The sequence below is a fragment of the Prunus mume genome, linkage group LG3 (genome assembly GCF_029339155.1).
Source record: "Prunus mume cultivar Tortuosa linkage group LG3, ASM2933915v1, whole genome shotgun sequence".
Lineage (NCBI taxonomy): Eukaryota > Viridiplantae > Streptophyta > Magnoliopsida > Rosales > Rosaceae > Prunus > Prunus mume.
Genome location: NC_142700.1, coordinates 1,927,282 through 1,948,770, shown reverse-complemented (window position 1 = coordinate 1,948,770; position 21,489 = coordinate 1,927,282). Strand labels below are relative to the sequence as shown.

Genomic DNA, 21,489 nt, shown 5'->3' with positions numbered 1-21,489 from the left:
CTTCAAGTCACAATCGCTCAAGTTTGGTGCCCAGACAAGACGTGGGAATTTTTGACATTATTTATTATTTTCGGCTTGTATTTCCAAGTTAGCCCAATTTGGACTTTCTTTTTTGGTTTCTGTTTTTGCCATTTAAAGCCGGTGAAATAAACGAATATGTTTAAGCCAAAGTATTTATATACCGGCCGTCAACGTGGCCGCATTTTAGAGGCAAAAACGCATAGCAGCACCATGATCTCCACCTTTGGATTTTTCTGAAAGCATTGACTTTTCATTCTGTTACTTGTACCCCATAATTGACCTCTGCCTTAATTTTCTTCCTAATCTTGGTCTTGCAATTTTATGCAGTTTGGTTGTTTTCAGTTAGCCCATCATAAAGCCTTAATTTCTCAGGGAGCTAATTACAGCAGTTATTTTATTCATGAATATATATATATATATATTTGAGTTTTATTTTGGTTTTTAAATTTCGCTGTTGAATTTTATAGTCCTCATGCTTTCTATTTTAAAAGACAGAAAATAATAAATATCAATAAATATACACCTTAAGGTCCAATGCATCTACTGATAATATATCCTGCTTTGGTTACTGCCGTTGAATAAGCTCTGAAATAGAGTGCTCTTGCTCGAAGCCCAGATAACAATCTGAAATTAAAGTCAATTTCATCCCCTGAAAAGCACGGTTAAAAAAATGTCAGCAAGCAAAGCAAGAAAAAGTTCAACTTATAAAGACGAAGTTTCAAGGGGGAAAAAATTCAAGCTTGTCTTCTTCCTACAACATAAATGCATGGACTCTTTAGTGGTGTTAGTAATAGGTCTGGAGATAGTAATAATCTGCTACTACTATCACTGATAACAGCCACAACAATAAAAATACTCTGCCTAACAAATTTTTAAGAAAACTATTGTTAAGAATTGCAACAATAACAATAATAATTTCAATTGTGGTAGTGGTAGTGGTGTTAAGATAATGCGTAAGTAGTAGTTGTGGTGGACGTAGTTGTACTAAATTTTTTGAAAACAAACTAGTACTATTATTATCACTAAGAAAGAACAAATACAAAACTGTGAATAATCTATAATGTAGGAAAATTTCTTTAAGTGGTGGGCAGTAATAGATAAAGGTCCATTTACAATAACCCCCATTCATCCATAGTAAACGTCTCTCGAAAATTACTCTGTAGTGACCATATTTTAATAAAATATCAAAAGTCGGATGTTCAGTAAAAATGAACAATGTACTCGATGTATATTCCTATAATGGTCTTAGTCAAATTGACAAAAAAAGCCACATAGTACCTGGAGAGTATTAGGAGCTGATGGTAACTCCATGTGAGTAACCAAGTGATCAGAGAAAGATACTCTTTTCAGAGCATATAATTCCCCTGTTGAGGTGTTCCCAAGGACCAACCACCATGCTTCGTTTTTCACCTGCAAAAGAGAACCTGAAGCTCAGTTTGGTTTCTCATTACTAGTTTAGAACAAGAAATTTTTACCTTAGGGAAACGCGGGGTAAATGCTCTTGATTTGTTTTGCCTGAAATTGGTCTTCACCAGTCTGATGTCTAGAGAGAGAGACTTTCCGCTGTCCTTTTGCTGAAGTTTTAATTTCACTTCAATGCGTGGAAAAGGCTGCAGATCCTAGAACAACGAAAAATTGTAGATGCAAAGCAGCCAAAGCTACTGAAATCAGTTAACATGCCTGAAAGCCCATAACTGACTTGTATTTCAATAACTTACCCAGCCCACTCAAAAAGTTGTCCAGTCATGTTAAATCTTGACCTGTGGGTTAGTCAGCCATGTGTCAACTATCTTAGAAGTCCGTACCTGATACAATTTTGAAGCAGGAAAATTTCCAATCATGGTCTGCAAAGTTGCCTTGGGGAGATACAATAGTTGCTGTACGCTGAATATTCCTCTTTTGCTTAGCGAGTCAGCAAGTTCTACATTCATGCATGGCATCATCCATAAGGAAGAATCCCTATCAAACCATAAACCCTGAAAAGAACCCAAAAGATATGAGAAGAGACTAGGCGCTGAAAACTCTACTTTCTTGAGGAACAAATCATCCGAGTCAAAGAGTAATTGTTAAAAATAAATAAATAGATAAATCAAATCTTCACCTTTTTCAGAAACAATTAGTGTACCATTTAAGTGCAAGTGTCGCACATTGTCCTTACAGACAAAAATATGGCTAAATTCCAAAGTGGCCCTTCTAACAACATTTTAATGAGTAAGTCATAATTTCTCACGTTTTAGGAGTCTCTGAAGGTCTGGTTAACTCACATCCAATCCTTCCTTAGGCCAGATAAATCTACCTAAATAAGACAATACTAAATTGTTATAGACAGGCATCAATTTTCTAGTTGATTCTTCAGAATACAAAATCCTCAATGATATTAACACCTGGAATTTCTTATTTGTGATTTTGTAGAAGGTTTGAGTCCTACTGAAATGGATCTATATTTTTTTAGGGTAATTTACTGTGAAAAAGAAAGACACAAAAGAGGAGCTTCTCTTGGAAGACAAAGGAAAAAACAAAACAACATAAACAATACAGGAAAGAAGCATGGACTAACAACATTCAAGGGTGCTCAGCATAGCCGATTAACCTCTCTAACTAATCAACTGATATGCTGGCAGTAGAATGTAATAATATTAACAAGGCAGAATGCCAATTTGCACTCGTCTTTTATTCGGGGCAAGTACTACTAAGAAGTCAGAATTGTAACTACTAAGAAGAATACCTGCATGACCATTTGCAGAAGATGCATGCAAGTAATTGAGCTTGAAATCCACCCACTGTTAGCACATATATCTATCATGGCCTGGATGATTCGTATACTTTGATCCAATACTGACTTCAAGTCTGTGACGTAATCACTGATTGGTAATTCTAACTGCGAGAAATGTGCCTGAATGCAGAATTCATGCTTGGTAAGAGAATAAAACGATGAGAGAACTAAAAAGGAAAACGACAGGACAAAACATATAGTTGAAGACAACTCTGACCTGAAATAGCAGATTGGCTTTGACATGTGGATCATCTAAGCGGTCCTTATCCACTTTATATCGAACTCTCTCAGACAATGCTTCATTGTAATTCTCCTATTATCAAAGAAGATATTACAGTTCGAAATCAAGAAAAAGATCTCATAATTTTTTAATATTTCAAATTTCACTATGATCCGATGTAGAACTTTAGGTTGTCTTTGTGGTATGCAAAGAAAAACATATTCTTGTTAGCAAATTTGTATGGAGGTAGAATGATTCCATATGACGCGATATATGATATAAATAGGACTGATGCCACTTCACTCACAAGCTAGTTGTCATAGGTCAAGTGTTAATTGTCTCCATTTTCAGAATCCACGGTTAATAGATCACTCAAGTGTGCCTCATTATGAATCCAAATAAAAAATAAAAAAGCAAGTACCCAAGTAAGAGCCAACCATAGACTAATTACCTCATTATGCCGCACAGGAAGTTCGTTATATTCCGAAGCAGCAGATAGGATATGCAAGAAGACCTGAAGTACAGAACCTTTTTAAGCAAAACGGCATAAAAAGTAGAAGCGAGAAATTAGAATGCTGAATAAAAATATTCAAGAACCATTTCTTACTTCAAGCGATGTATCTGATCCTATGTTTGAACCAAACATTGATACAGTCATGTAGCTAAGATAATACTGGGATGCTATTGAACCCAGCATCGTTGGCTCTACATTGTCTTCATTCATCTTGATGCATCCACTGTCTTCCAGATCCTCAAATGTGTTTTGCACTAACCTGCCAAAATAATCAATAAGTAATCAAAGCAATGCCACCGAAAGAGAAAGCATATCCTGATTAAAATAAAATAAAAATCCATGAGAATTGAGCATGGTATTACCTAGACAAATAAGAGCTGAGAACTTCAGGTTCAGTATTGTCCAAGCCATAGTAAGCTGGATTAAACATCTGCAGAAATGCTCATGTAAGATATTGTACAGGCTCAATAAATCAAATACTAAGGACACAAAATAATCAAAACCAAAGGCTTTTAATTTGTGTCTTCACCATATTTAAGTACAAGAGGATCATTGTGCTGCTCTTGTCACAACAGCAATGGAAATGATAGGTGTTCTGAACTTTTACAGCAAAAAAAAAATAGGTGTAGAGTATTGAAAAAATAAAAAGGAAAATGCTTTATTGATTAGATATAGGACTGCAAGACTTCATCCATTGACTTTCTTAGAAGTTCTGATATTCAAAACCCCAAACAACCTGATTCCTAGTATTTGAGGTGAACATTCAGAACATGAATTACCACTACGGGCACATCTGGCCATCCCTAATAGACTAGCTATTAATTGATCATGCATATTGAAAATTGGTGGACTGCTTGTGATATGTGTGGTGAAAGTAATATGATTTCTGTTTATTAATTGTTAGGCGGGCAGATTGTGATGAACATCTACTCCCATCTTTCTTGTAGATATATTTGTTTCTCTATTCATTTAAAGTTTGTGTTTCTTTTCCAAAAAGAAGAAAAAATGATGACTAGAATCTGAGCAACTGTTGATTATAAAGGGAGAAAAGCAAGTAATCTGATTCACATATTTCTTTCTTTCCATTTTTTATTCTATAGTCATGTGACCAAAACCATACCAGTCTACGAAATAAATATGTCCAGGTAAGATAATGCAACGCATCCTCTTTATGGCAAATTGTGCCAGAAACTATCTCAGCATTGATGTGATTGTGCAACTGTTCCCTCAGACTGCTCTCAACGGGAAATGGTTCATATAAAAACTGCAATGCATAAAACCACAAATTATTCCAGCACCTTATGAAATATAGCATTCCACTAACTATATAAAGTTCACCACATCAAATCTAACCTTTTTATAGAAGCTCTTTTTGGGTTCATGAACAAGAATGACTGCTTTCCCATGTTGATCAAATTGTGGGCGGCCAGCACGACCCATCATTTGCAAGATATCTGTGATTGGAAAATCAACATATCTCTTTGTTTTCCCATCATAATATTCTGTTCCCTGCAAGAGAATCAACAGTTCTGTAAATTTGTCCTGAAGAACAGCTGCTGCAGTATACTCCTGCTAGAAAGCTTTGTAAATCTAGGAACCAAATGAAAAAGATACCGCACAAATTTTGCCATACCTTAATAATGACCAGATGAGCTGGAAGGTTTACACCCCATGCCAATGTGCTGGTACAAACCAATACCTATAATTTAATACATATGCCCAATCAGTATATAGAGTAAGAAAATGATCTTTTTATATTCTCCTTTCCTAATGTGTTTTTCAGGAAAGACTCATGATTACTGAGGTAAAAGAGAAATGCCTGAATTTTGTTGTTTGCAAAAAGCTCCTCAACCAGAGATCTATCTTTGTCATTCAGACCGGCATGGTGTAATCCAATTCCAAACTGCAAAGTGTGCCTCAGGTTATTATCAGTGACCTGATAAAGAACCATCTGTAGGGCTTCTTCTGGCATGCTAAGAAACTGCCTTGGATGTTCATCTGATGTCGCAAACTTCAATTACAGAAAAGCACAAAAAAAATTAGTCAACAGTTATGGAATGCTTCATAATTCCAGTATGACCTTGAATCCAACCTGAATGAGGTCCAATGCAGTAAGCCTTGTCTGTCGACGAGAGGAAACAAATATTAAAACTGGTTTCGTAGGTGAATGGGTGCCTATTGCAGCATATGCTGGCTTGTTCATGCTATTCATCCTTGGGCAATAGAACTTTCCAGGGTATCCCTGTTCATAAACTGACATATTACTGCTATGAAGTAAATATACATAAGGCCCTTATCTACTTTCATCTCAACATGAAAAAGGCACGCATGTACAAGCAGACACAGCTCCACATGTCTACCTCATCTAGTGCACATCATCACTATCATAATAATAGGTAAGTTAACATGCATAGATCAAAAGGAAAACAGTATAATTTGTGTGGCCACATATCCAATTTTAAATACCTTTGTATGTAATATCTCTCAACACGTGTATGTACTATTGAGAAAAGATACAATTACATAGGACTAAGTGTCCAGTGAGATACAAATTTAACAGCTAATATTAATGCAAAGGATTGCAGACCATGATCAGAAAATCTCACAATTAACTCTGCATCTAAAAATAACTACCATACCACTATTGTTTCTATAAAACCAAAACAATTACAATAAAACTTAATAACACAGAACAAGAAATAACAGAGAAGTTGTTACAAAGTAGCTTGCAAATTTAAGGACATTATTCCCCAGGAGAACAAATTGACAAATCATTTTAAAGTAGAACAGAGAGACTGAAAATGAAATCAGAATCCATTTGAAACACTAAATCAATTACCTGGATATGGACTTCAAGAGGTACAGGTCTCACGCTTGGTTTGAAATTGAAGAGTCCGATTTCCCCAACACCCAGCCAATCAGCCAAATCCCTAAGTAATTGCAACATCATAAGAATATAAGAACATAATATATTAAGCAAGGATAAAGAGAAAAATAAACCAATTCAAGTGCGCCAATTCCACAAAAGAGCATAAAGCACGTGACAACTACCACTCTTGCTTAGCTTTGCAATTTTATAAAAGCAGTATAATTAAAACATGCCCAAGAATCCTGATAATATTGATGACAAATTAAACCATATCTAACTAAATAATGCATCAGAGAGGGTTGCATTGAGTGATCTACAAACATATGTCACTCAAGGATCCAACTCGGCATCAGATGTACGTATGGCAACAAATTATTTATACATAAAAAATACTAGAGGACTTCGAAGTGAGATAACATGATGCTAGGATCAAAGATACATAAAAACATACCCTGCATTTGCTAAAGCTGTAGAAAGGCCTACAAACCGTACTTCACGCTCTGTCTGTGATGATATGTATCTCATCCTTGACACAATAACCTGGAACATAAAAATTGCACTCAAACCCAGTCCAACAAATATGTGCTGGTTTCCATCAAATTTGTACATATAATTTTGCAAACATTACATAACTATTTAAAAAATAAGGGATCCAATTATAAATAACAAAGATTCAAGAAATATTTACAGGATTGAATTAAGATTGGCAGACTTATGAGCCTAATACTAACCTGCTAAGTAATAATACAAGAAACATGAAATTGAAAAGTTTACATTCAATAAGGAATAATGCTATCACAAGACTTTCCCTTCAGAAATCAAGTCATTTATCTACTATTTCGTTACATATGAAAAAAAAAATAAAAAAAATAGGTAAAGAATAAAAATAGAGAACAGAAAGCCTATGATAAAATTTAATCACACTTGACTCTAGATCACAAATTACAAAAGTTGCTCCAACTTGTACAGAGGTTGATAACCCTAATACATACATTAAATACAGACCTAAAAAACATGCACATTAGATATATTTAAAGTTGAAAGAACTATTAACTGTTTTAGAAAAGTCCTTTAAAGTAGTATGTCTTTCTAATATTAATGAGAAAGTCTTTTCATATTACAACAAACACCAAGTTGGAAATAAGATGCCTAATTGTTATTTGAAAAAGCTCAGGCAGTGTTTCGAAAACTAAATAATAAAAGGTGCCCCACAACTTTCCTTAGTTAATAAGTCTCTATAAGTCTCTCTGTCTTTTATTTGTAGTACATTTATGTTCATCATCTTCATGATATTATGAATATATAAAAAAAGTAAAGTAATAAAAGAATAGTTTTCCTTCTCCAGAAGTATATCAGTTGGTCATCTAAAGAATAGTGTCCACACACACATATGGAGATATGTATCTGCCAGTTGCCACTGCAGCATGAAAATAAGCAAGTTCATTTCTCTTATATGTCAACTTTTGTGATTTAGAACCCAATGGAGCAGAACTTTTGAAGCATCCCATTATAAATCCTTTACAAATTAAAGGAATAGCTACATTCAATCCATATATTCATTGAGTTACCTCTTTTATTTGAGTTGAATAAATAATTTGAAATATTATAGGGGTAATACTTGATGCTCAAAACTCAAATTTTACTACACAATCCATAATATCAGTAAATATGTTACACAAAGTGTGACCCAAAAAAAGGATGTTACACAAAAAACTATTTGGTTCATTTTAGCTTAGAGCACTAGAGTTTTGCAAAGGTACCTCAAGGATGGGTCCCCGGTCAGCTCCCAACAAGTGAATCTCATCCAAGATCATAAGCCCAACCTACTGATGAAATACACACATTAAGACATAGCTTGCACAATGACTTGAGAAGATCTAGTGGAATTCAAGTGTGTAAAAAACAAGTAAAAAATTAAGTAGAAAAGTAATAAAACAAGTAAACTAATGCCTTCTTGAAGAAGAAAAAAATAATAATATGTGGATGAATGACTGCACCTTTTTAACATAGGCTCGACTATGCCAATTACGACTGATACCATCCCACTTCTCAGGTGTAGATATTATGATATCCGCTGACAATATGGCCATCAAATCTGGAGTATAATCTCCGGTCATTTCAACCTGATAAACGATTGAGTTATTACCAGTACCACATGTTAAGATGTTATTTATAGCTATAAGGGGAAAAAATTCACCATCTTTTTCCCTAGCTGAGAGACAAGACGTCTTTTCCAATCATTCATTCTTTCCCTAACAATAGCCTTCAAAGGTGCTATGTAAATTACCTACAGTCAACAATTCAGAAACAGTACACTTTAGTGTATAAAGCAGCATTCAAAACACGTGATGGAGCACAAAGATCATACACCAAATGTTTCACCCGCACAAAAAGGAACCTTAAGTGCAGAATCAAAATTTTATACTTAACTACAGAGCATACTATTTGATGATAATCAGAATCAAATCACAGCAGAGCTGTATGGTATGAAAACACACAAGTAATTCAGTCTATAAATTTGATAAAATGTGAAAGCATAAGACCAGGTGAGTAGTGACAGTGATTTCCTAGCTTTACCCAGATCAGCACCAAGAAGTGCCGTCTTCCGGAAACAAACCAAACCCTTTCTCGTTTAGCATTTCTCTATCTATTCTTTTTCTGTGTTATATTGTATACAGAAAAGTGGAGGAGATACCTTCATATCAGGTTGGGTATTGAATAGGCGAAGCATAGCGAGCTCAGCAGATATAGTTTTCCCACTTCCAGTGGGAGCTCCTAATAGAACATTATTGTCTGTGTGATACAGGACATGGAAAGTCTGCCCAATTCCCGAAAAAAAGTATCAAGTCATTGAAATGTGATGGGTCCGCCTGAAAATAAAACACGAATAAAAGGTGTAGAACCACTGAACCAAACCTGTGTTTGTATTGGATTAAAGTGTGAAAATCTGTACAACGCTTCATAAATACTGTTGCCAAGTGAAGTCACAGGGAGAGGCTTCAAATCTAGCAATTCTGTGTGTGAAGTACTAGCCTGAAGAAACCAATAGTTTTCTGATGAGACAAATCTTTTGGCAGGAGTACCTTGCATTTATGAAACAAATAAAAAAAATCCACCATATCCTAACAAACAATAAAATATAAATACCTCTGGCAGTGCTAGATTCTGGAAGGATATGGTGTAGAAAGCCTCTGCATGCAACCAAGAATCAGAAACAGCACGAACATAATACTGAGGTGGATGTGGCTCAAATATTGGCACAGTGAATGAAAGCTTCTGAGGTTCCCCTTTTGCCATCCGCTTTGTCAAAGTGAAAAGCTCTGAGTGGTAGATGTGGTCATTCTCAGAATCCTATAATGCAAGATAAAATTTAAAATATCAATCAAAATTTTGTTCTTTAAACATGTATAATATATGAAGCCATGACCAGCACAAAATTAACTAGAAAGTGGATACCACATCAGCACCTCAACTAGAATCCACCAACGCTGGGCTGTGCCATGAAAACGATCTTTCCATATAAAGTCTGGTGTAATAACCAAATCCACCTGAAAATTAAAAAAAATATTTTAGTATTTCAAAATATAATTCTTGAATGATGAGTCAACAATATTTACCGAGGTAGAAATTACTATAAAAAGAAATATGAGGTTCACAAGGGAAGCTACCTTTAAAACAGTTCTGGTGATTGGACTTACAGTTGCTGACAACTGGATCCATGGAAAATATCCCAAATATTGCTTGACCAACTTCAATTAGCCAATGAAAGAAAAGGAAAAAAGGGTTAAACAAATTTCTTATTGTTTGGTGTATCCAACAGGGTGAACTTTAAAGCACCATACTAAGACAATATACCCTTCCTCCAGGTGAATAGCGAATCAGTGCTCCAATGTCTTTTTCCTGCATCTCATATAGGTGATCTAAGTCAGCCCCTCGTTCTTCAAGCTTTCGCACTATCTGTATGAATAGAAACATAAGTTCAAACAATGGATTACACTTTCTGCAATTAATATTATAAAAGTAAGTTGTACAAACTTCTGCTGAAAGATCTCTGTCAAATTGTCTGAGAGGATGCTGATGGGGCCAAACTTGGCGATCCACAGCCTTGCAATATTCCAACATGAACAGTGACATCTCAGACCAGCCTTTTCGTAGACAAATCTCGAATAATGCCCGCATAATGCGTGCCAAGCTTGCACTTATGTATGCAGCATCAGAAACCAACGAAAAGGTATCAATCGAGCCACGAGATATGTACAACTGCAAAACACATAAGCCATAAATTAGTCAACAAATATTTCCTTTTTCTAACTTCTTCACTAGCATTTGGTACCAGTTGAGCACAAAGCAACCTGAATGAGAATGGATATCTTTCCATGTTTATTTGAAGGACCCCCCTTAACTTCTAATGGGCACGATGATCGCACCAACGTCTCTAACTCATTCTGTTCCTCATCTCGAACAACAATATTTTCAAATTCAGAAGAGTGGGCTACCATGTCTATTACCTGAAGGAACAGAAAAAGCAGCACCAGCGAAATCAAATTAAATGATAATTATTAAAAAGAAACTCTATATTACAAGAAATACAGAGAAACATATTTCGAGGCTGTGCATAGGATTCTTTTCTGAAAACGAGTTTGATAGAAGAAATGAATGGGGGTGTAACTGGTAGGAAAATAAATTTAAAATACAGATAAAATATTTCACAAAAACAATAACCTCAGTCTCATTCATGTGGTGTCTCAACATTTCATTGTATGTTTCAACACTTGAATATTGAATATAAAAGTGGCTTGCAATTCGACCAAGCTCTGTACAATAAAAGTTGCCACTTTTCTCATCAAAGCGCATCATTTTCGCTTTGTCCAGGGCACGTGCAGCATCTGCTATGAGAGCTCTTTGCTTTAAACTCAAGGAAGGATCAGCAACAACCTGCAAAAGGCAGAAGAAAATATCAATAACCTGAAACAAGCAAAAGCAAATATCCTATACATAAGCACCATTAAAGACAAATGAATTATACATCATGCCTTCTTGAGAATAAAGTCAGGCTGCCAGTCAAGAAAATGTTCAACAAGGATCAACTAATCAACCATATAGGTAAAGTCAAATCAACAGACTACCTCATCCCACCCAATACCATACACCAAAGGGTTCAGCCTCATTCTTATGAAAAGGTACGTATATCCAAGCCATGCACAAGCTTCCTTGACATTGGTGACAGTACCAAGTGCCACCTCTGCATTTAAATTGTCTTTCAAGGAACTAATAAACTGCACAGAGAAAATTTCAAGAACAATAAGGAAAAGTGAATCATCTTAACATATCCTTGGATAACTTCAAACATACAAACATGCAAAACTCAGAGTTTATAACACACAAGAATGTTATCATATCACCATTCTACTTCATTTTATTTTTTATCAAATTCTACTTCCTTTTATAACATAAAACTTTAGCATGCGGAGGACTTTTCTTTGCAGCATGTCAAGGCATAATGAAGTACCCAAAGGCACATCCGGATCAATGATACCTTGGCCTAGCACTTCCGGATCTACTAAAATTGACTAATAAGCAAAATTTGAAGTGTACCTTGTCCCACAAATTAGTTACATTTTCAGATCTAAAGCAGAATGATAAGCAATGTTTAAAGTAAATAATCAAATAAACGCAGATTCAAAACCACCTAAAACTTATCTGAATATGTCAAAACCACCTAAAGTTGACTAATAAGCAATGCAAGGACTGTCTAAAATTTAACTAGGTACTTGACATTAGGAATAAGAGGAACTCACCCACTGACTGACCTGGCTACATACATAACATAATGTTCCAAGCTCTCACTTAAACTACACAAGTACCTGACTTTCTATAGGAAGTTGGCTTGTCAGCAACCGCAAATAGTAGGCCAGTTTGTCATGAGATGTAATTATAATGCCTTCACCACTTTTGTCGAATTGAGGTCTCCCAGCCCGTCCAAAGATCTAAAGAAATATATCATGAGAACAGAAAAATAAAAAAAACAACATATGATAAATTTTACTTAAGATGTATTTACAAGAGAAGAGCTTTGAGTCTCACCTGCATAACATCTAGCATGCCCAGGTCTCGCCACCCGCCAGCCTTTGGATCATATAATTGAGTCCCCTAAAGAAAACACCAGGTACCTCAAATATAATGTTTGTTTTTTTTCACATCTTGCATCTTTAGAAAATTAAAGTACCTAAATTAGCACAAAATTTAAGCCATGGAGATAAAAAATAATTTCAGAAATACGCACAAACCTTTATCACAACAGTATGAGCTGGTAGATTTACACCCCATGCCAAAGTTGCCGTACAAACAAGTACCTAAAACAGAAAATAACACTATCTGAAAAATATTTCAGCCAAATATATTAGTGCTGCTACAAAGGGTAACTAGATGATATCTACCTTCAACAGTCCATCAGAGAAAAGGCGCTCAGTCAGCCCTCTATCAGTACGTAACATCCCAGCATGATGAACTCCAACTCCAAATTCAAAAAGTGCAACAAGATCTTTGTTTCTGGACTTCATAACTTCCCTCTGAAATTCATAAAATGATGCATGTATTAAAAGATATAAAAGGTGTGATACTAATAATAATGATTCTTTCTTCTTCTTTTTCCCTGCCTGGATCAACGAAAATTGTGGGTGGTCATCATTCTTAAAATACTCCAGTCCTTCAAACTTGCGAGCAAGTTCAACCTGTTCAACATGTAATAAGTAGTTAAAAGTGAAAGCAGAGCATGACACACCACACATGATTGACATTGAAAAATTATAAAAAATTGAAACTAGCTCATCTTGCTATGATAAACCACATTGGTGGTTGCTCTATAAGAATTTAACTGTCACAAACAGATTTTCTCCTTTCAGATTATATGTAATATCGCATCCCCAATTGCATCCCTTTCAAATTATACCCACATGGTCCTTATAATCCATTTAACTGACATCTTAAGGAACTTCAAAATTATCCCAATAAGTTCACACATGTAAAATCAAACTTCCAATGATTACTGCATCAATACAGATCATAGTTTTTTAGTACATTAATATATTTATTTTTCACTTAAGTCATATTGTTGATAAATTTTATCTTTTTGAACCAAAGCAATATCATTAACTTGAAAACTAAAAACAATATAAGAGAAAAGAAATGGCACATATTCTCCAAAGGAAACATATTATACAAATATCTAGGCAATTACAATTGCTGAAATCAAAACTTGCAAGGAATCGTACTGGTCCAGCTGATGCAATTGCATCAGCAACCAACTGAAGCTTCCTCCTTTTTGAAGTCAACATGACTAGTTTATTATTAACACTTGCAAAAATGAATTTCAACCAATTAGAAACCCACAAAAGTAAGATGGAATATAAAGGTATACCAATTTCTGAGCTGTTTTTGCTGTGTCCTTTCGAGAATGAACGAATACCATTGCCTGATAACCTTGCCTGAGTGATTCAACAACCTGGCAGAAAAATTATCAATCAGTTAAATAATCGTTCTAATATGTACATTACACAAAGGAGAGCCCAAGGAAAAAGAAACCTTCTTGTAGCATATCTCATTCTGCAATTCAATACGGGCTGTAAAATTCTGCTCACTAATACCAATATACTGCTGTGCGAGGGGCACTGGGCGATAACTAGAATCAAAGAAGAAGAGTCCTGCTTCTGGATTCACTCTCAGAAACTGTGCAACCTGGGTGGTTATAAAAGAATAATCCACATTAACAAATAAATAGAATAGACTTCAGAGTACAGCATTTCAAGGCCAAAAGATACAGATAAAAGATATCATCAGGTGACCAAAATACCTCTAAATAGTTCGGTAGAGTAGCTGAAAGGCCCACAATGCGTATCATTGTCTGTGTAGACTCCACCTGCCACACACATTTTATAAAATTTAAAAAAAAAAACAACAAAAAAAGAGTAAACAAAAGGTCATAAGCAACTAAATTTTTTGCAACCAACCATAAACTACATAAGTAAAATGTAAGTTGTAACAGACATCTGATAAACATTTTAAATATAAACATCCCGCTATCACATTAACCCTAATAAGAAACAGATAATACCTCTCCAACTTTCATAAGCACAAGTTGCAATTGTACAAATGTTCTCAACTAATTTAAATAGTGCGGTAGTTATTCAGCAGAAAGAAGCCAAGAACACTAATAATTCAGTAAAAGTTTACCTGGCGCAAAGTTCGAGCAACTAGTGCCTCAATTACAGGGCCTCTATCATCATTTAATAGATGCACTTCATCAATAATTAGGAGCTTCACCAACATTGAAAGTGACATGTCACTGCTCTTGCGAGTAATGACATCCCATTTCTCAGGTGTTGTCACTATCATCTGAATAAGAAGAAAGTGAAGCCGTTAAGATTTTCATTTTCCTCTTTTGGGTACAGTTAAAAGCACACGGATCACACAGAATTTGATAAAAGTGACCTGAGTTTCTTCAAGTTCATTCTTAGAAAGTTGCATGTCTCCAGTAAGTTCTCTCACAGTCATATTCAATGGAGATAAGCGATGGCTAAAAGTTGATGTAACTTCTGCAGCTAATGCCTGAAAAATACATGATAATAAATAACAAGCCACTATTTCAATGCCTACTTTCCCACCCCACCAGCTCAAAAAAAAAAAAGGAAGAGAGTTATATAGGGTGGATACCTTCATTGGTGCAACATAAACTATCTTAAATTCATCTTTATGCAAGTAACCATCTTTGAAGTGCTGTCCAATCTGCCACAGAAAATGCCTACTCACTATCTAAATCTCAGAATGGATGTTATACTTCCATACTGAATATTTTCAAAGACTAAATAGGTTGAATTCAACATGAAAAGTACTATAAGTACACCATCATGACATAAAAGGAGTCGAATAACTAAGGCAGCCAAAAGCTTAGTCCTTGCTTTATTTTGCAAGCTGATATCTTTAACACACTAACCCTCCCAGGAAAATATACCAGCTCATATGACAGTACAGCTGTTCCCTTGCCATTTTAACTATGCAATTAACCCAGATTAACTCATACACAATACAAAACCAAATGTATAAATTTGAGATCAAGCCAGAGTAGTAAGAGAAAAAGTATGATTGCCAAAATTGAGAATAGAGACCCAGGAATAGCCAAGCATTTGCATACCTCATGTAGAATAGAAACCATAGCTATGTTTGTTTTGCCAGCTCCTGTTGGAGCACAAACCTGCAAGTAAATGGAAACCACATTCAAGCATATCATATCAGCACTTTCACTGCAATGGTTTGGTATTCACATAATCAACAGAATCAATAACTTACTAGTATATTTTCATTAGTGTAATAAACAGTATGAAATATGCGGCTCTGAATACGGTTCAAAGACTTATATCCACGAAAAGCAGCTTGAGCAAATTCATCTAACTCCGTTATCTCAATCTGACAGCATAAGACAGTAAACATAAATTGCAATAAAAGAAATGGAGGTCAGTAAGTGATAAAAGAAATAACAAGCAAGGGCAATCCTATTTGTTTAACCACCAGAAAACACGCAAATTATTATGGCTAGTTTGCCAGAGAACTCCAATTGCATTACAAACTCCATACTGGAAATATATAGTCATACAATTATCTTAGAGCTACAAAGAATTTCATGCTCAATATAATCTCCTAAAGAAAGTACTATCCAGAGGCTTATACATGTAACCAACATTCTATCCAATCCCTTTCCCCTGTTCGAAATCAACACCAAAAAAAAAAAAATAATAAAAAAAGGATAAAATGTAGGCAAAATGAAGAAAGCCTCCAAGAAATATTTCTTTCTCTGGGACGGGGACATAAGGGAAGTTTCTATAAGCTAGCACAAGTCATATCAGTCAATTTATAGGTCCTTGCGCAAGTTCCAAGATAGGACTACTTTGATTTCATTTCATAAGTTCATAAGTAATACAACAAAAGAAATTTTTTTTTTAGTTGACTGCCTTGATGAACAAAGAGTGGCAATGTTCTCTAAGAAGGACCTGTACACCGAGAATTCTTAATTTTATTTTATACTCTGTTCATGCCTTCTTCGCGTGTTTTGTATAATAAACTTGGCAATTCCTATTGGACATGGAAAGAAAAAAAAAACATGTCTAGTATTTCAGTGTTATGAGAGCAGCTAGTATCTTAAAAACATAGGAGATTCACCCACTTGGGGTCCACTTGTGCATTTCCTAAAGGTCCTTATAAGTCATCTCCAATCATCAAATTTAAGTAAGAATATTGAGAACCAGTAAATAAAACTAAAATGATAAACATAAAGTAGAATGAAGGAACTGCAAATGGGTACCAGCTTTTCTCCAGGTTTCATTTGTGCTGTTGGTGTTGGGGGAATAATGACCTCCTCATATCCCTTATGATGCTTCCTCACAGTTCCTTGAGGAAGAGCACTTACTGCTAAAGATTGAGGCCCTTCACCAAGCGCTAAGAGATCATCAACAGGATTTTTTCTTTCGCTTGCTTGTAGTAAAGAAGAAAAATTTACAGCAGCCAGTTCACTATCAGTGCCATATTCTGTTCCTCGTCTTTGTCGCTTTTCCTCTTTGCGCCGAAGTTTATCAATCTGTCGTTCAGTTTCTGTTTGAACAGTAACCTGAAAACAGATGTGCAATGCTTGATTCCATATGTTTTTGATGATTTATGTGTTAATGAGAACAAATCTTTTACATAAGCGGTTATACCTGTGTGCCATAACTAGGCATACGTGATTGAGAGCTTGAAGACAATTTGTCAGATTTCAGTCCCAGTAACCCATGATGGATGGCATCAACAAGTTCCTTTCGATGCTGGGAAAATATAGAAAACAATATTTAAAGAAGAAACTTTAGCTGTACACTTATCAAAGCATAAATCTGGAATAGACTTCTCTAACAAAAACCCATCCAATATGTATACCAAGATGGCCAGAGAAACAATTGTATCCTTCAATTGAAAATGTGGTATGCTGTTAAAAGAGAGGGGAATGAACTTTGCATTTGAAGATCAAATCAGTTTATTTAACAGATAAGATCTCACCGCATGGCATAGTACCACTTCTTCAAATGAAGATCATGATGACACATAAAAAAGTGTACTGTGGGAAGGGGAATTTGTTTTGTCTATACATGTGTGTGTTCGTGCTGTTTTGGGAGGAAAACGTAAAGAGTAACTAAGATTAGTTCAACAAAGTAATAGAATAATTATAGTCTTACTGATACGAGGTCTTGAACAGTTTCAAATGCACTATCCCCAACAAGATCTAACAAGACACCTGCTATCTTCATTGAGAAAATATCTCAAAATTAGTATGAAATCAGTTGTCTACAAAAACTCGAGAGTGAAACCCATAGCAAAATTAAATGAAATTTAACGAGTACCTCATCACCAGGTTTATCAGAGTCAAGCACCCGACAAATGGCCATAGCCAGTTCATCTCGAGAAAGCTGCGACCTACTTTTTGTTACTATCTGATCACATGCATCTTTTAACCAACTCAAATTGAAGCTTTGTCCATCAGTAGAAGGATGATGATCATTCAAGTTACCGCGACTATATAATCCTTCATAATATGAAGAAGAAATTCCAGTGCTTTCCTCACCCAATAACTCGCCATCCTCCAAAGAAACATCCACCAGAAATCGAGCTGGTGCATGGAAAACAAGGTCAGCACCAAATTCCACATTGTCATGAGTCCCATTTACAGGCTTTTCTGAAACAAGTGTAGTCCCCTTATCACTGGACTGCATCCCTGCAAGTCTCTGGGCTAGGGAGGCAACTTTCCGCACGTTAGCATCTGAAACGGCGTGACCAAGTAGTTTTTGCACTTCCAGCCTGCATTTCAAACATGAGTAAACACAATTAAAATTCTTGAAACTTTTCTTCATTTTTATCCATAATTATTGTTAAAATTATTCAAAATCTCAAACCCCGGATAATAAATAAATGAAATAAATACCCATTAGACACAATCCCAGTGTTCTTTAATTTTATCTTTATGACAAATTTAAACATCATGTATAACTATGCACTGAATTGGTTTTATCCTTCATGAGTCAAGGCTCGTTTGGGGTTCATAAGCGCTTTTTCTAGAAGCACTTTCTTAAACACATAAAAACCTATTAAAAATCCAAGTGCTTCCAGGAAAAGTACTTGGGGTGCTTTTGTGACCCATAAACACTTTAATTTTTCTGCCAGACGTTGTCTAAAGCACTTTTGGATGTTAAAAGTGTTTTTAGACCTTCCAAAACCAGTCTCAAGCATGCCTTTAATCTGGTATAGAACTGTTCAGTTAAGTATCTTGAGACTTAATTATTAGTAGTGGGATTTGAATAACGTGTTCATTGTGTTCCCGGAGGCCAGAGCACAAGAGATTCCTAAATGCAGTGACTCCGAAGTTTCTAAATTTTAAATATAATTGTACAACTAAAATTAACTTTACTTATCAAGAAAACAAAAACAAAAACAAAAAAAGCAAAATGTACTATCTGGATCTGCTAGCTTTTGGATAGATGCATTACTTATTTCTTCCGGATATCCATGCACATTAATTATACTATAGTTAGTAAATATCATAATTTGAACATGACACCTCAACCACTTATAATACTAATTTAATTTCTGTCTGATAAAAAGGAATGTTAATTATTGGGAACATAATTCTTACTTTTTTCCGGCAATATTTGTTTCAACATTGTCTTCCTCCTCTGGCCTGCCAAAAAGATGGTACACGGTGAGTGCCACCTCACGAAACTCTTCGGATGGAACTTCTCCATCTATCAACTCCACCACAGCCCCAATAAACTGCTTGTAAGCTTGCCGCACTTCAATCGAAGCTGTCCACAAATTTTCGATTTATTCAATATATCATATACGACGTGGTATGTCCACAATTTCATTACAGCAAGTTGTCTTACCTTCTTCCCATCTATAAACTATCTTCCGTGCAAGCTCTGACTCATCAACTGAGCTCAAGACCTACAGCGTAAAGTTCAAAGGTTCAAAAGTTATTTTGGGATTAATTGATCAAAGACCAAGTAATTAGGAATTATACACAGCTTGACTAGTAAAAATTAGCACAAATTTCAAGTGCCCAGCAGTGCATTACTCCTCCATTTGGTCACTAAGGAGCCTAAGGGGCGCAGAAAATTTATAGAACATGAAATTTCGATAACGTGCTTTGAACTTTTCCATTAAAAACCAGCTAAGCCAAATTGCACTAATCTCATTGCAGGGGAAAATTCGGTATTCCAAGTCCTATCCTATACTAATACGTTTCCTGCTTACTTTGCCTCACTTTCCCTAGGTTTTCTTGGCAGCCAAACAGAACATTACAGTAAAAAAAAACTATGAGAAGGAAGAAAAAAAAGAGAGTGAATTGTTGAAAGGAAGTACTGGCGAGGCTTCTGGCTCTGAAGGATGAGCTTGCGCTGCAAATAGGCCTGGTCGATGTCAAAGGGCTCTCTCAGAGAGCTGGTCAGGCGCGGAAGCTGAACCAACATATTTTTCCTAATTCTTCAGCCTAAACGAAGCTTCGGTACTCCGATCCAATGTCAATCTTTGAGACTCAGGTTTTATAAGTAGGCTTTTGGGACAAGAAAGTAAATGAAGCAAGCGAACAAATGTATACGGATCAAGGCTCCGACCCCATTTTGTAAGCATTTTAAAAATATTATTTTAAATTCTTGTGTGTACTTAAAATATTTTTTGGACATCTCCTAGCTTTCAGAAAAACATTAAATATAATATTTTAAGCGTACAGCCGAGCGGCTATACTCTATAATAATAATATTCAGTAATATTTTTAAAGTAAAGCTGAGCAGCTATACCCTATCCTTTGTAAATATAATATTTTAAACATAGACCCGCGAGGAGGTACTCTATAAATAGAATATTTGAAGGGAATACTCGCACGGCTATACCCTTTAAATAGCAACATCTGGATTTCTCTTTTTAAATAAATTTAATTAGTAGTAATGTTTTAATTACTATTTACATAGTGAATTGGGTCCTACTGTCAAATTCTGTCCATGTATTCGTCAAAATGAGGGGTAAAAGCGTCCTTTCGAGTCAGAAATGAGGGGTAAAAGCGTCCTTTCGAGTCAGAAGAAAAAAACTGAAAAAATAAAAAAATAAACTTTAAAATAAAAAATAAAAATAAAAATCCCTTTTTCTTTCCCTCTGTTTCTCCCTCCCTCTCGCAACCCATTCCCCCCTCCTTATCCCACCCCCCTCAAAACACAGAGGAACACCGAGGAAGACCAACAACAACAGCAACAGAAATTGCAAGATCATTATATGTACAAGTGTAATGAGAAATCAATCATTCAAAGAGAGAGCTTGACGCTTAAGCGAATCGGATCGAATCATATCTTTCTTCTTCTTCGATGGCTGTTTGTTTTCCGGGAAAAAAAGAAGTATGTCCCTCAGTTGAAACTCTCACTTTCCCGGGAATGGTTCCAGTGCCAAAGAAGGACTCTTCTTGCTTTGCTGCCTTATCCAATCAATTCCTCATGATCCCATTTTGCATGCCGAAACTGGAGTATATAGTTTTCTCTTGACCCTTGTGTTTTCTGGATTTATTTTGTTTCTGGGTTTTCTTTGTGGCTTGAAATTATGGTTATTTGAGATCTGAAATTGTAGCCATGCTGGGTGTATTTGATTTGGTTGAAAGTATAAAGTTTCATCTATTTGGGGCTGAGATTTGATGTGGGTATTGAAATTTCAAGTTTGATATTTGCTGGGTGATTGATTTTCTGGACTTTATAGATGAAGATTGAGATGGGTTTAGTAGGAGGTGGGGGTTGGGATATGGGTTTTGAGGGGGGAATGGGTTGCGAGAGAGAGGGATTTTTATTTTTAAGTTTATTTATTTAATTTATTTTTTCAGTTTTTTTCTTCAGACTCAAAAGGACGTTTTTACCCCTCATTTTGATAGACAAATTGACAAAGTTGGACGGTAGGACCCAATTGCAACTATTTGTCCAGTTAAAGGATGTAATTGGCACAAAAAAAAAAAGAATTCACAGACCCAATTACAATTGGGGGCCAAGTTC

The 21,489-nt window shown here is 35.5% G+C and overlaps 1 protein-coding gene across 1 annotated transcript; it reads right to left on the bottom strand.

Moving 5' to 3' along the window:
• Positions 1–448: 448 nt before the first annotated feature.
• On the bottom strand, positions 449–20,036 carry LOC103324624 (U5 small nuclear ribonucleoprotein helicase). The gene is made up of 50 exons (XM_089048396.1): positions 19,829–20,036; positions 19,717–19,725; positions 19,351–19,403; positions 19,101–19,269; positions 17,815–18,268; positions 17,650–17,715; positions 17,140–17,244; positions 16,749–17,051; positions 15,740–15,856; positions 15,585–15,644; positions 15,107–15,178; positions 14,885–15,001; positions 14,627–14,788; positions 14,247–14,312; positions 13,979–14,131; positions 13,815–13,898; positions 13,054–13,128; positions 12,835–12,966; positions 12,685–12,750; positions 12,482–12,547; positions 12,262–12,384; positions 11,524–11,673; positions 11,120–11,332; positions 10,750–10,905; positions 10,433–10,657; positions 10,253–10,354; positions 10,066–10,146; positions 9,865–9,945; positions 9,545–9,748; positions 9,314–9,430; positions 9,093–9,215; positions 8,595–8,684; positions 8,395–8,520; positions 8,158–8,220; positions 6,849–6,937; positions 6,368–6,458; positions 5,621–5,770; positions 5,348–5,539; positions 5,162–5,227; positions 4,882–5,037; positions 4,649–4,792; positions 3,891–3,958; positions 3,622–3,787; positions 3,466–3,528; positions 3,012–3,107; positions 2,747–2,914; positions 1,827–1,997; positions 1,497–1,640; positions 1,300–1,431; positions 449–670 (listed from the first exon to the last, which is right to left on the bottom strand). The coding sequence occupies exons 1-50, from the start codon at positions 19,933–19,935 to the stop codon at positions 587–589; spliced, it is 6,270 nt and encodes a 2,089-aa protein (XP_088904522.1). The 5' UTR covers positions 19,936–20,036; the 3' UTR covers positions 449–586.
• Positions 20,037–21,489: the final 1,453 nt, after the last annotated feature.